At 23.4% G+C, this 16,229-nt stretch overlaps 1 protein-coding gene across 1 annotated transcript; it reads right to left on the minus strand.

Annotated features, from left to right (window-relative positions):
- Positions 1 to 13,474: 13,474 nt before the first annotated feature.
- Positions 13,475 to 14,431, minus strand: LOC129618888 (trypsin alpha-3-like). Its single transcript, XM_055533917.1, has 3 exons — positions 14,231 to 14,431; positions 13,646 to 14,150; positions 13,475 to 13,557 (listed from the first exon to the last, which is right to left on the minus strand). Exons 1-3 carry the CDS (start codon positions 14,429 to 14,431, stop codon positions 13,475 to 13,477), a joined length of 789 nt encoding a protein of 262 aa, XP_055389892.1.
- Between the last annotated feature and the right edge of the window lie 1,798 nt (positions 14,432 to 16,229).

A 16,229-nucleotide genomic window follows, 5' to 3' on the forward strand; every position in this document is an offset into this window, starting at 1 on the left:
TTTATCATAATATGATCTGAGTAGAAGCTCTTTTTTAAAATTTTAAAATTTTGAAATTTTGAAATTTAATTTAATTTTCCTTTTTTTATAGATGAAATATTGAATTATGAGTGAATTTTTTTAATCGAAAAATACACGGTTTTATAATATTTCTAATTGCAAAAAAAATTTACTTGAATCAAGAAATATGATGATTTTAAACAAAAAGAATATAATATAAAGGTTCATAACATAATAAAATTTAACTATTAGATGAGTACATCAATAAGATCATCATTTTTAACATTCAACTTTAAAATGAGTATTGTGAAAATAGAGTCAAGACTCTCATTACCTTTTCATTATATTATTTTTAAATTGATAGTATCCCTGATTTCAATTGGGGTAAATACATAACAATACTCTAAAGTCTAGCGTTCAACATCTTATATGCACAAAAATCTTAAGTTCAATGTCGTTCGTTATGCATATAAAATTATAAAATGTACAAATAAAGAGTATTTCGAGCTTAGAAAAATTTATACATGTTTAAATTTTGCTTTGTCAAAGCTAAAGTGACAGCAACGATGTTTAATTTTTACATTACCACAGCTGATGTCACAGTAACGTAAATATACAAAAATAAAAAATATCTATACAAAACAGAATTTTGGATAAATATTGGATAAATAAATTTAAAAATGTCATTTTGTTATTGTGGCCACACTAATTCACGAACTTTATATGCAAAGACCATAAATACAATATATGGCCGTTTCTCAGTTTATCAAAGATTTGACAATCATGTTGATCACATTATTCGCTTGATTTTTCAAATTATAATCATCTGTAATAGTTGCGTTGTCAACGTTTATTGGAATTTAACTAACGTGAGTTGCATGCATTTGATATGGTGGGAATCAGCCCATATTAGAATGTTGTAGCTAGATTGTAGTCAAATGTAGTAGTGTTCGTTAAATCTGAGTAATTAAAAGTCAGGGTATATATTTCATAAATTTACAATATATTTGTGTTGAATATATTGTATGAAATCATTAACTTAACCCGAAGAAATGCTGTTTAATACCATGTTTATATACTTACTTATAATGCTAACTAGAAAAATATATCAATTTGTTTAATAAATATTTAATCAAATATTTTATCTACAATTTCATTTATAACAATTATTTATGCTTGTAACACGAACTTTGTCTATTTATTTTGGTAGCATATAATATATTTATAACTTGTAAAATGCGATACATTTTGTTCTTATTATTTTAAATATTTTCTTAAATAATAATAATATCAAATAAAAAGAAAATTAAACCGTTACAGAAAATAACAAAAAAAAAAAATGGAAAGAAAAATTGTGCAAAAATAAAAACAATATAAAAAAGTGATTTGAAATTTTTTCAAAACTATATGTGATACGATGCATGTAAAGTTACATAAAAACGTGTACATAATTCAATATTTTTAAATGTATATTATAAAAATGATTCGTATTTCGAAATCTTATATTACTGGAGAACTTCTTTGTTAAGAGTAAGCAATACGTTTTAAGTTCGAAAACAGAAAATACGAGTGTTTTTTTTTTATTTAGAAACGAATTCTTTTCTATAAAAAATCTCAAGATCCTACCATATTATTTTCGTTTAACTTATGTTTATAACTTATTCAATATAATATTCAATATAATATATTGAATGTTATATTGAAAGGTCTATTATATTATTCAATATAATAGATCTTTTCAAACGAAGTATATATCACGATGTAAGGCGAAAATTGCGCTAAACAAATGCCGCTAATCCTGTTTGCTCAAAAACATTGCTAAATTATCGTAATACAAAGAAATTATTATGAGTAGCGCAGTTAAATAGTACGAACTGTTTATCAGAATAACTCAAAATACATTGTATATTCATCACGTATTTTCAAAATATATTGCCACATTGAAAATATTATTATATAAAGTAAAGTATTATGTTCATAATACTAAATTTAGACAAAACTTAATACTAAAGAATTGTTGCAATATTATTTTCACCCGAAAAATTAGAATTATTACATAACATATTTATTCTTAAAGAGGTTTAGCAGCGAATAACAATTTATTTAGGTCACTTTCGAATTAATTAACTTCTTATCCTAATTAATAATATCCCGTTTATATCCCGTTAAAAAAGTTATTAAAGTTATTTTTTTAAAATTGTTAATTTTTACTGAAATAAAAAAAAATTTTATTCGTACTCGTACATATTTAATTTAATTTTTTACTCAAATTTTTGTAAGTGTAATTATTTTAATACATATGAATTCATATAATGTAAAAAGGATATATGTACATAGTTTGTTACCTTTGTTACAAATGGTAATGAGAAAGTAATATATAATGAATATGGATGTAAAATGAAAACCCACAATTAATTAAAAGCTATTATAAGGTCCTTTATAAACATATATGCTTATTTTCTTTATTGAATTCGAAATGTAGCATAATTTTCATAGTATAAATAACACTTAAAATAAATATAAATCTATAAAAAAAATTATAATATTGCCAAAATAAATTTAAAATTTAACATTTTTTCATACTAAAAGTTTTATTTTTCACATTTCGTCTTCTTAAAGGCAGCTAATTTTTATAAAATTCATTACTTTTGCATTTATAATCTTAATGTATTCATAGCATAAATTATTCTTATTGCCGTAATATCTTCAAACTCACTCAAATATTTCGAAAAAACATGTTAAAAATGTGTAGTTTAAAACTAAAAATGTAAAACAATAAATTAATAGATATTTATAAAAAATTATTAATAAAACACAAAAAAAAAAAACAAAATAAAATTAAACGCATATCTAAAATCATAAAAATTGTACCTTAAATCTAAATTTCATTAAACCCAAAAATATTTTAAAACGAATAAAATAATAGTACCTTAATAAAAACAAAAACGCGATAACATAAAGAAAGTATGTACCTTAAAATTTTATATAAGCAATTAATTTATGTTCGCTATTGAATTTAATATTTAATTTAAATTAAATATGAAAAACATGTATAAAAAAATTAAAGACTCTATAAATATCAAGGCAATATTGCTTTCGAAACATTTTCATTTGAAAAACAAAAGACTCTTAAAGCGGTTTTATATAAACAGCAAAAAAAATGAAGTGAAACATACTACTAAAAGGATCATGTAATTTTTATAAAAATTATAAAAAATTACAACGAAATGAAACTTAATTTTGAAATAATATAAAATTGCATTTTTGCTTAAATATATTTTGAAAAGAAGAAACTCTAATATTTTTTAATTTTAAAAAATGAGCTTGGAAAATGAGCTATGAAAAATTATGAATTATTTATTATTGAACTGGTATTTTAAAAATGCAAATTTTATTAACATAAATATTTAAAATATCATTATTAAAAGCAATATAAAGTTGAAACGATTCAAAAATTTTTTTTCTCAATAAAAATCTTAATATTGTTAAGAAAATGAACTCTATTTAAATTGTAAATTCAAATTTTCGTAATAATTCCTACAAATTACAACATCAAATGTTTTATACAATATTGTTTCTAAAATTTTCATTAGTAAAATATTATACGTTAATAATTAACTCCATAAATTTTAAACACGATGATCATATTTTCTTTCACATATGAAAGATGCGTTTTGAACAATCAAGTTTTCGTCAATAAATCGCGCTTTCACAGTATTTTAATGATTTGACGATTAAGTCAATAACATCATTCGCTTCATTTTTTAAATAACAATATTTTGCAATTAAGCATTTTCCACATTTTTTAATATTAAAATATTTTCTTCGTCATTCATTTTGTCACATGTACAAATCACTTATATGCATTTACCTTTAAAGAAATGTAAAAGAAAAACTAAAATAATATTCGGTTGCATTTGCAGCGAATATTGGAATTTATGATACGTATATCATATCGCGTTGGGAATCGTGACTAACTTCAACTGCACGCATTTGATATATTGTAGTTGCATCGTTGTTTCTTAAGACTTAACTAGTTTAAAAAATTAGTGCATCATTGATTAACTATTTTTTCTTTAGTGTACCAAGTAAAGAATTCAAAGATTTTTATTTTTTTTTTAATTAATCATTTCAAATCCAAAATAATTTATTATTTATTTAAACAAGCTCACGTCTATTATAAAAAATTGTTATATTTATTTCTATTTATATTATGAAAATGAAAAATAATAATGAAAATAAAATTTATCTTTGCCTTAAAAAAATATGTATTATTAAATACAAAAAAAAAAAAAACAAAAAACTAAAATAAACAAAATATGTCACCTATTCCCACCTTTTCTATTGAGGGAAGTTATATAATAAAACATATTTTTTAGAACAGGTTTTAATATAAAAATATCAATCAATAATTAAATTTTAAATATCTAAAATAGAGAAACACAAAAAAGAAAATAAAAATAATTATATCAACATAATAAAGTGAAACTGCTAACAAAATAACTACACATTCAATTCGGTGGTTTCGAATTTTTTTAAATATTTATACATGCGATAAAAGCAAAACACATTCTATTTATTTACATATATGTTAATATTCACAAAGTTTATTGCTTTAGATATAATCACAAAATTTGGCAGTTGGGAAAAATATAATACTTAATCAGCGATTACCGAATAGGATTCATACCATTTTGTATACTTTGTTTATAATAGAATTCATAGAGTAGATTAAAATGAACCATGAAACTATATGTAAATATAGTTTTACGCAAACACTTACCTTGAAATTATTGAATTAAATTTTTTGGTGAATTTGTCCGTTTTGATTTTGTACTTTTAAAAGCTTCCTTTCAATCTTATTTCGGCTCAAGTATTTATTTTAAATTATGTATTATACTCGTACTTACATATTTATTTGGTTTTTTTAGTAGATGAATAAATAGTAGGTATATATACAACAATTTCTTTTATTTATTATAATATTGATATTTGAACGGTCTACAACAATTTCATTCTTAGGCTCACAATATTTATATTTCGATATTTGTTGTTTTATTTTTACTGGTATATAAAATCGAATATTATGGAAATATTGGTAATTGGTTTTTTATATTAATTTTTTTTACCTCATTGTATTGTATATTAGCCTAAATCAATAATGAGTTTAGTAATTATTATTAATTAAGTATATTAATTATATAATAGTAAATATAATTTTTAAACTGACCTAACCGCAAGTTTGAATCCAAAACCAGTGCCATATTTATTACAACATTGGTCAGATAATTAAATTTGAATCGTGTTTCAAAAACCCATAGATTTATAGAAATACCTATGTAGAAACTAGAGTTAATTTTATGATTAATGCGTGAAAACAATTTTTCATGTTACATTAATCAACCATTAAAACTATTTTAATCTACTCTATGTCGTTGCAATAAAAATAATAAACACTAGAAGTTATAAGAATTTCATATTTACCTTTTGAAATTTTGACATTTGATTGAAAAAATAATAACATTTGAAAGTCTTGAGAAAAGTTAATCAAACAACCGGATTTTTTAAAAGGTTGCCAGCTCTAGTGTATAAATGCTTCATTTTTGTTCATTCAATTATAATTTTTTTTTTTCGTAATTTTATAAAAACTTTCTAAAAATTTATACTCATAAAAATGTATATTCATAAAATTACATTCAAGTATATATATATATATATATATATATATATATGCATATATGTAAATATTATATAAATTTTATATATTGTTAAAATTCTAAATGTTGCACTTCTAAAACTCTATAAAAAAATAAATAAAATATAAAAAAAATGAAATGAAAATTTTATGTATAAAAAATTTATATATAAATATTATCACAAGTAAATAACTGAATTAGCATTTAATTAATATATAAAAAAGGTATTATTTTGTAAATATTAATAATTGGAATAATAATAAAAAATGTAAAGATAAACTTAAAATTAATGCCGATTTAATATTATTCCATTAAATTGTTGATGTATTATACACCGAAATTTTAGTAGTTATATATATATTATTAATTTTATTTGAATATTTGGAATAAGTAATTAAAAATAAAAAAAAAATACATACCTAATGAATATAATAATACTTTCGAACCAAATCAAATAACCAAACTCAATCATAATAAATAAAATAAATAATGTTTCATACCTTTACATAAACAATTTTATTGTAATTTTTTAATTTCTATACTGTGGGAATAAATGTTATATAATATGTTTATATAATATTTTAATTACACACTTATAGCATTGCTTATTTTTATTGTTTATTAAAAATTATACATAAACTCTGAATTTTAAACAAAAAGTCCGAGTTTTATTTACATTTTTTATTATTTTATTAAATGTTTTACTTACAATTATATATTAATGAATTTTGATATTTTTTTCAATTTTATATTATTTTTGGAAACCTTAAGTCATTATATAAAATTTTTTTTATATAATAAAATAAAATTTTTAAATAATAAAATATACAAAAAATAAAGAGAAATAAAAGAAATTCGAAATAAATTAAAAAAAAGAATAAAAAGTCTATACTTTTACAAAGTACATACATATTTGTTATTTTGGTTGGTATACTCTTAACATACAAGAATTTGATTAATTGACAATTGTAGTAAAAACAAATTTGTAAGCTACGGGTCACATTTTGGTATCCAGAGTTAATATATTTCATGAAGGGCATTTTAAGTTTTAATTTCTTTGGAAAAATTATAAAAATGAAATGTATTATGTATAAATATTGGAAAGAGCTGAAAAAATTTGTGTATCTAGTAGAGGAAACAATATAAGCAAGGGGATATCAATTCCAATATAAATACTTTATTTCTGTTTTATAAACCAGAACTCTTGTGAAAAATACTTTAAAATGGATCTTATATTGACCTAATATAAGACTGCTAAAATTTTATATGAGAGTTTACATTACAATTATTTGTTACAATTATTAATTTTTCGTATTGATAAAATCGACACGAATCGTTTCTGAATTAATACAGTTAATCAAGCAAATTAAGCGTAACTCTAAAGTTATAATATTTTATTGTTATAATTTTCATGTACTTATGTATGTTATATTAACACATTAATTCTTTTTGTGTGTAGTATTGGATATTTCGATTAAGCACAATAAATTCAGCTATTAGATTAATTAATTCCCTGATTTTAAATTTTAAGTAATACTATATTAATACATAATTCATAAATTATAATTTAAAAGCATTCATTTCGTACCATTTAAGTATCACTGTAATTTTAAAGCCATGGATTATGCCATCCATGAATTTCACAATGTTTTTCAACATTTAAGGTAATCAAAATAATTTTTAAATAATTTAGAATTAGGAAATATTTAAATAATTATTATTTTGAACTAATTTTTTTACGTCATTCGTTCAATAGCAATAATGTAAACTACATATTTTTTTTATTATTTGTTTAACAAAAATTCTTTAATTAAAATAATAAATATTTATACATTTGTTCTTATTGAGTACAAATCAATTGAAGTATTTTGACTAGTTAATTATTTTATGTGTTCTATTTTTAAGTTTAAATTTTTTAAATATCAAACAAATAATTATAAAGTTAATAGAATTTGACAGCCTTAATTGTGTTACATCTTTAGTATCAGTGACCATTTAACTTTATGCTCTTAATTACAAAAAAGTTTGTATAATATTATAATTACAAAATTATCATTTTATTAAATAAATGTTAAAAATTAATCTGTGAAATCGATTTTAAATTGTTATGTACATATGTAAGTATTTTACATGAAAGAACACTCAATAATTGTATTTTAAGGGTAGCAACACACATTCATCCTAACTTCTTATGTCTGTTATTTGTTTTTTAATTTTAAAATTGTAATGTTTTATTTTTTATGAAAAGTAATATTAATAAAATATAATACAAAGTATTTATTATTTCAGAAAAAAGACGCTTATACGAAAGTATAACAGAAAAAATTAATATGTGTATGTATATTAAAACAAAAAATTGTTAAAGCAAATAATTATTAATTATTGATTATTATATTAAATTATATTACATTATTAAAAAATTATTATTAAAAAATATAATAATTAAATTAAGAATTTAATAATTTTTAAAAAATAACACATGTATGAGCAATGAAAACTTATAATATAATGTATGTGCATATATAATAAATATAATACATAAGTATATATTATATAATATGAAAACTGTCATGCAATATAATAATACACATACATATGTGTGTGTAGTTAAAAATAGCATACATATATGTACCTATATATTATGGTACACATATATACATATGTATATATTTAAAAATATTATAAAGAAAATTTACGATTCTTAATAAAAATATAAATATTTGAAAAAAAAAATTGAAAAATAATGCTTTGTTTTAAAAAATTTCAAATTAAATTTTTAGTTCGCAATTTCAAAAATATTTTACATTTAAAGTTTTAGCGGAATAGACCTACTAAGTCTAGACATGCAGTACAGGAAAAAATTTCTGCCCAAAATTGAAAAACAACTGAGTTTCCATTTTTAGGTGCTTCTGGAATATTTTTTGTTTTGTGATGCGTAAAGTGTTTTGTTGATATAAAAATTAATTTAGGAAAAACTTTAAAATTAAAAAGTAAAATTTTTTGAATTTTAAATACATATAAAAATAAGGTTCTGCTTTGAAAACTGTAGAGTTTTTGAAAAATTTTTGTTACTTAGAGAAATACAGATACCATTACATTCGTGTTTTATTTGGGACCGAAATATTTTACAGTACAATCACTGACGTGATAAAAAACCTAAGAAATTTTAAAGCAACTTGTTAATAGTATTTTTTGAATACCACGAAAAACCTTTTAAATAATTGTTTATTATTATTATTATTGATTAGCAGAATGGGACGTGCTTGTATCACTTCATTCGATATTTACATACAACACAATTACCAGAATATAAGCACAAATCATCTACGAATTTGTTCGAAATAGAGTAGTTGTTTTCAGTTTAAGTTACTCACCAGTTGGAACTTGAATATCAAAATGGAACTCAAACAATATGTAATACATATATACAAATATATTATTCTCTCAGATTTCCTACTGTGTATAATTATTTATTTTAAAAAATGTTTCCCTTTGTTTAAAAATCTGTTTAAAAACTAAAATATTTAATTTCAAAACAAAAATTTAGTTCTAATTGAACTTTATACATTTAAGTATTAATATTTTTATTTCTATTTGAATCTATTATAGTAATCTCATTTTAAATTTTGACTTATTTTACTAAAATAAAGAATTCTCAAAAATATCAGAGTTCTCATTTCCTAAGGCCAAACTATAAAACTTTTATGGAAAGTAGGAGATAGATTGCACTACAAGTATATTCAATGAAATTAGAAATACTAATGGGAAAGGAGCATCTTTGTTCTTATTTCTGACTTTTCAGGGAGTGTAAGCCCCCTGAACAGTCCTATCTTAAAAAAAACACAGGCCAGAAACTTTAGGTAAGTTTTCACAAATTAAAATTATTTATTTTATTAAATAAATAATTGCTAAATGTTGGTTTTTTCTATTGTATTGAAATTTGCAAATTGCAAATTTTGACAAAACTTAAAATAAAAAATGTGATACGAAATTTTTAATCCTATTAAACAAGTCTATTTTCCCTTTTTATTCTAGTTAACAAAAATAACAACAAAATTCCATTATACAAAAAAAATTTTAAGAAAATAATAAGTGTAAAAACTTCATAAAAAATATTGTAGTCACAGTCATATTCGTACAGTATTGAAATAACTATATTTATTATTGCATACGCAAACGTAATTTACAAATAATTTAGTAGTTCGCTAAATACCCCTTATTTCGAATTATATCTTTCAATCAATTTGGCATTGATTGAATCAATTTTTTGTGATTTCAGAAGTTATTTGAATCCAATCTTCAAGTAACTTCATTCTTAGGGTATTAACGCTACTAATTTGGAATTTTCAAACTCGTTTTTCTAACTCAATCCATAAATTTTCAATTGGATTAATATCCGGCGATTGGGGAGGTGTTTGCAGTAATTTAAGGCAATTATAAAGTAGCAACGATTTAGTTCTATAGGCAGTATACTTGGGGTCATTGTGTTGGTAAAATAGAAAACCAAATTTCCCACCCCTGCTGAAAAAAAACCCCACACTATCACCGATCCTACATCATGTGTTACAGTTGCTTGCGAATATATTGGTGAGAGCTCCGAATTTCTCTTTTTCCAAACCATTTGTTTACTATCTGAACCGAAGACATTAAATTTACTTTGGTCGGTAAAAATTACAAGTTTCCCGAATTCAAAATCTTGATTTTTATATTTTTGAACAAATTTTAAGCGCATGATTCTATTTTTTTTGTTAATAAGCTCTAGCAAGGTACTCATAATTTCTGAAGGTTCTGCGAATTGTTTCAGCACTTACTTGTTTTGAAACTTGAGTTTTGACCATTTCAACCAGCATTCTTGGGTTTTTTTTAATTTTACGAAGAGTAAAACGTTTATCGTGGTCATTTAATATTTTTTTATTTAAATTTCGTGGCTTGTTTAATACTCTATTTTCGTTTGTATACCGTTTTATGATATATTGAATAATAGAACAACCTCTTTTCACAAAATCGCTAATCTGTGAAAAGGATTCATCCTTTTTATATTAAGTGATGATTAACTTTCGAAGTTCTACAGACGTCTCTTTCGATTTTCTGCCCATAGTTTTAATTACATAAAATTTTTTTATTTAAATTTAGTATTTCTTTAATATTTATTTTTTTTATTAAACATCTATTCACTTTAAATTACTGACCACAATTAAAAGAAATTAATAATAATTGCTACAAGTGCCAGAATTTTGACGCCTTTACATAATTGTACGAATATGATTGTGACTTGAGTTTTTACAATTAAATTTTAGAAATGATTTTTATTTACAATTTTGTTTTTGTAACGGAATTTAGCTCTTATTTTCAACCCTCAATCTGAGTCTAAAAATTTGTTTTTGAAATATCTAAAATTAGCTTTTGGCAGCTATCAGAACCAGTGCAGCCATTCAATTAAACTTTTCAAAACATATGTAAAGTTTAACATTTGCATTTTTACATTTTTACAAATTTTGATATCAATATCTTTATTAGTTTTCGAAATATTTAAAAAAAACCTTTTTGAACCTGTGGTCCGAATTGGCCCAATTACAATAGAAGCCATCCTTGGCAGAAAAGAAACAACTTGTGAAATTTTCGTGTCGATTGCGTTACTCGTTTTTGAGTTGCCGTGCGATCAGACGGGTTTCGGTGAAATTGAATGTTTATATCTAGGGCGTTAACAACATGAATAAATTTTTTCAGGAATGTCAGGGCTCAGATACCAAACCGGAGCCGAAATTTCATTTGTTATCATATCCATGGAACTAATTGAGAAAATCCCTTGAAATTAAAAATTTGAGTTCTGTTTGCTACTAAAACTAACTGACGGACTTTTCGGGCAATTTCGGGCAAGTGAGCTTCTGATAAAAGCTAAATTTATACTTTTCTTAACTAAAAGCGTACCCGTCCTCGTCTAAAATTTTATAATAAGTATTTAAAAGGCATTTTCGTCTAGACAATCATTTGTGGTTGATATTTTTTTGATGTAAATCAACATAATGCTTAGGCGATATTGCAACATATTATGTTAGTTAATATGTTAAGTTTATATAGAACCTAATGTGTATATGACATCTGTATGTTTAGTTTCATTTCAATATGAATTTATTTTTACAGAACATTACTATATTCATACTAAAAATGTGAATTGTAAGTAATATGTAATGCACATTGTATTGGTGCTAGAACAAATGCATAGAGAGATAAATTTTGTATTTTTCCTTTTGAAATTTAAGTTCATGTTCATTTCAAATCATTACTCATTTATTGACTATAATGAGCCCTGCGGGTATATGGATGTAATATTTTATATTTTGCCAGTCAACGACTTACCTTGTCTAAGTTTTAACATTTCTTTCTTCATTAAATGAATTACTATAATGTACATACATACCTATATATATATTCATATTTTAACACGTTGAATCTCAATGTATTACCGGTGAGTAAATCTAAAATGTCCAAAATGGTGAACATAAGAAAACTTATATGCGTTGAATCATTACTGAACATAAGAATAACTAAGTATCGCAGAGATAAATTTAATTTCTACGGAGAAAAAAATTTTATATATGTATAGATGAGCACGGATTTTACGAAGTCTTATAGATTTGCTAATGGGTTACACGATGAAGCTCAACGTAAGTATTTTTTATATTTTTTACAGTTACGAAACTCAACGTCTTCATAAAAAAAAAAAATAATTGCAAATTTCTGTATACACTGCTTTACTTCAAGTCTTTTCATAAAAATGAAGAAACCGCAAGCAACTGGCTTTTTCTAATTGGGTTTTATCACATAATGTATGTGTGTATGTTTTCAATAAACTTCGTTAAAAAGTCCAATAACGATTTTCAGTGGTAAAGAGTGTGATATACTATAAATTTTTATCGGATTGAAGTAATTACCTGCATCATACCACAAAACATAATACATATGTATATATCTAGACGCCATCGAAATAAAACAATATGAATTTACATAACGAAAATTCAATTCTTAGTCTTTTAATGATTTCATTTGAAACGAAAAAGGATTTTCAAAGATAAAATTTTATGCAATCTATAAAAAAGAAATTCTCTTAAACTTCTTCTCTTAAATAGGTCTCTCCAAATCTCTAAATAAGCTATTAGATACAGCAGGCAATAAAAAATAGAAAACATCCTTAAAGGGTAGAAAAATTTTCATATTATTTTTATTATAAAATTAGATGTAATTAAATTAATAAAAGATTAGATTTTTTATAAAATTATAAAATTAGATGATTAGTCAACTTGACGTTAGATTTGCATTTTGCTGATACGAAGAATATTCAATTTTAAGCACATATTTCGTTAGACACATACGAGTATTACATAATTGATATGATGGCATATTGTTTTAAAGAATCACATTTAAACCATCACCTATGAGTGTAAAAAACAGTTTTTGAACTTGTTTTTTATTTTATATCTGGTTTATTAATGCTCATTATTTTAAAATTTAATAATGTGAACCTATTACCCAACGTATATACATAATATGTATACAAATTTAAAAAAAAAATAAATTTTTATTATTTTTAATTATTTTATAAACTTTATAATTTTATAACCGCTACAAAATTTTGCTAATAACCTATGATTAGATTTATAGGTGTCCATAGAGAAAATTGTCCATATGCTTCATAACCATTTATTGGAAATTTAAATAATATTTACCTATGTATTCACCATAATGTACACCTATATATCGTAACGTATCTAATATATTACTTAAGAATATTTTCTCATCATATCATCAATCCATCCTTTAAACATTGGCACACTGGTGAAAACATTAGGATATGTATCACCGACTGCATAAATAAAAATATTTTATTTATAAATGAATACAGAACTTCTAATATGTGTATATATCCAAACTAGTTGGAAGATATGTCTTACCGCAACCAATACTCCATGAAATAACTCCTAGCAAACGCCCATTGTAAGTTAACGGACCACCTATATCGCCATAACAAAAAGCTTTTCCACCATTAGGCCCTTTAGCACAAAACATGGTATCTGTTATTACATAACCTGTACCTCTATAATGATCTTCACATGTTAATTTTGAAAGCATATTCACATAAACACTTAGTAAATAAGGCGCTCGATCAGCTCCTTGATAAATCGTACCATAGCCTGACATTTTCAATCTTGTACCTTCAGCTGGCAGATGGTCAGCCAGTGCAATACCACTTATATAGTTACTTTCTGGAAGAGGATCCCGTAAAAGTATCAAAGCAATATCACTGTCACGTGTCTTCTGAAAATAATCAGGATGAGGAATAATCCTTCTTGCCCATTTCACAACGCCACCATAATTCCAATTATTAGAACCAGCACGTACATATGTTTTGTCATAAGTTGCATCAAGAATACATTGAACTGCTGTCAAAATCCATTTCTAAAGATATAATAATAATGAAAATTGTAACAGAAACTGTAGTTAAAAGAGTAATAAACTAATTGTGTGTATAACAGTACCATATTAAGGATTGTACCGCCACAAATAAAATCTGGTACAACAACAGCAACTTGGAATCTTCGGTCTTTAATTTTTTGTGGTACACCACCAACTATACGAGGCTCCAAAGCTATTGAAGAATTGGTAGATTCTTGAGCTTTAACATTTAAGAAAAATGCCAATATAACAGTGAAAATTATAAGGAATATACGAAACAACATTTTTAACTAAACTGAGTTGAATATAAATGCGGTATACAATATTTAAAGGGGAAAGTTGTATTTGTTTAATTATTTTTAAATTGAATTTTTATTGTTGTCCTAAAAAAGTAACATGAGTTTGCAAAAACCAATGTGCGAAATAGAAAAAAGTTATTAAATTATAAAGCTTTAACCTATTTTAAAATTAAAAATTTCTATGAAACACACTATTTGAACAATCTGTTAAATAAATAATATTATGGGCAAATATTGAATTTTGCTATTATGTTGCGAATTTCATCTATAATATATGTAGAGTGTATCACAAAAAACAAATAATTCTCCAAAGGGTGTTTCGTGAGCTATGTATATTTAAGCTTTTTCATTTTTTTTGTCAAAAAAAAATTTTCAGTTTTGTTATTCTGCTACTCTTCACTTAAATTTTGGGTGTAGTTTTATATTTGTATTTCAAATATCGTAGAGGATATATCAAAAATTCAACAACTACTCCAAATCAACAAATACAGTAATTAAAATTTGAATATTTATGTATAAACATTTTTTAAAGTGTGTCTTATTTTTCGATGCATAATCATAACTTAATTTATCTTATAAACGGAATTTTGCCTTACTGTTTCAGCTGCTTCAAATAAACAGTAAGTTCCTCGGTGTAATTGCAAACTCACATGACTTGTACATTGTACGCCCGATTCCCTATTAAATACAAAGTTTAATAAAAGATGGATACGTAAAAATAAATTTTATTTCATGATTTTTATTCCTGAAATAAGATGATTCAAAAAAAAAATGTTAACATCTTTAATGATTTTTGGTTTACAGAAAAAAAACACAGAAAAATAATAGGAAAATAAACTTTATAAAGAAACTAATAATTGAGGTGAAATGCGTCGAAGTTACAGGCTTTTTATTCTATAAGTTTTCACTTGATTAGATATCTCCAATTTAAGCTCGTAAAATTTACAAAAATAATGCCAATGTATCTTTTTTCGTTTTTCCGATATTTTCAACTTGAAAGGTGCATGTTTTTTTTGTTCAATTTTTAAGTATTCTCATTTTATTAGGTTTTCAAAATCCATCCTCAAAATATTATAATTATTTTATTTCTAGCTAGAATAAATACAATTAAGTAAGGTAGTTTTATGTGTTTTTTAATTTGTAAATTAAAAATGTTTCGCTGTAATTCAAAGAGTAATTGACTTACTCTTTGAATTTGGTTGCCTGATAGATATACATACATATATATGATGCATATAACATCAGGGAACAGTCGTCTTGAAAATATTATATGTCACAAAGTGCTTAAAATTAAGTCCTTTAAACGAATTACTGTTGCGATTATCTCCTATTTAGCAAACAGAACAAAGAGGTAGTTACTATTAAGTCTACTAATTAAGAATACTATTAGTATTCTTAATTAGTTTTTTACAGGTAAAGTTTTAAAGAGAAAAATTAAATATAAGTTCAACAATGAACAACTTCAAATAAAGCAAAATACTTGAACTGCAAAAAATGTCACAATTCGAAATATATATACATATATGTAAATATATTTCTTATTGATGAAATTAATATTTTTAATATTTTTAAAAAATGGCTTTACCAAAGCTAACTACCATGATTTTACCACAAAATAATAATTAATTTTTTCAGAAAATTTTTCTTCGTAATATACTAATATTCATAAAAAAAATCTAAATTTAAATATTTTTTACTTTCACGATAACAAAAATTTAAATAATGACTTGAAATATTCTACTGTGTGGTTGCATTGAAAACAAGACGCTATGGCAATGCTAAA

Source organism: Condylostylus longicornis, unplaced genomic scaffold (assembly GCF_029603195.1).
Source record: "Condylostylus longicornis isolate FDR11 unplaced genomic scaffold, ASM2960319v2 ptg000001l, whole genome shotgun sequence".
Classification (NCBI taxonomy): domain Eukaryota; kingdom Metazoa; phylum Arthropoda; class Insecta; order Diptera; family Dolichopodidae; genus Condylostylus; species Condylostylus longicornis.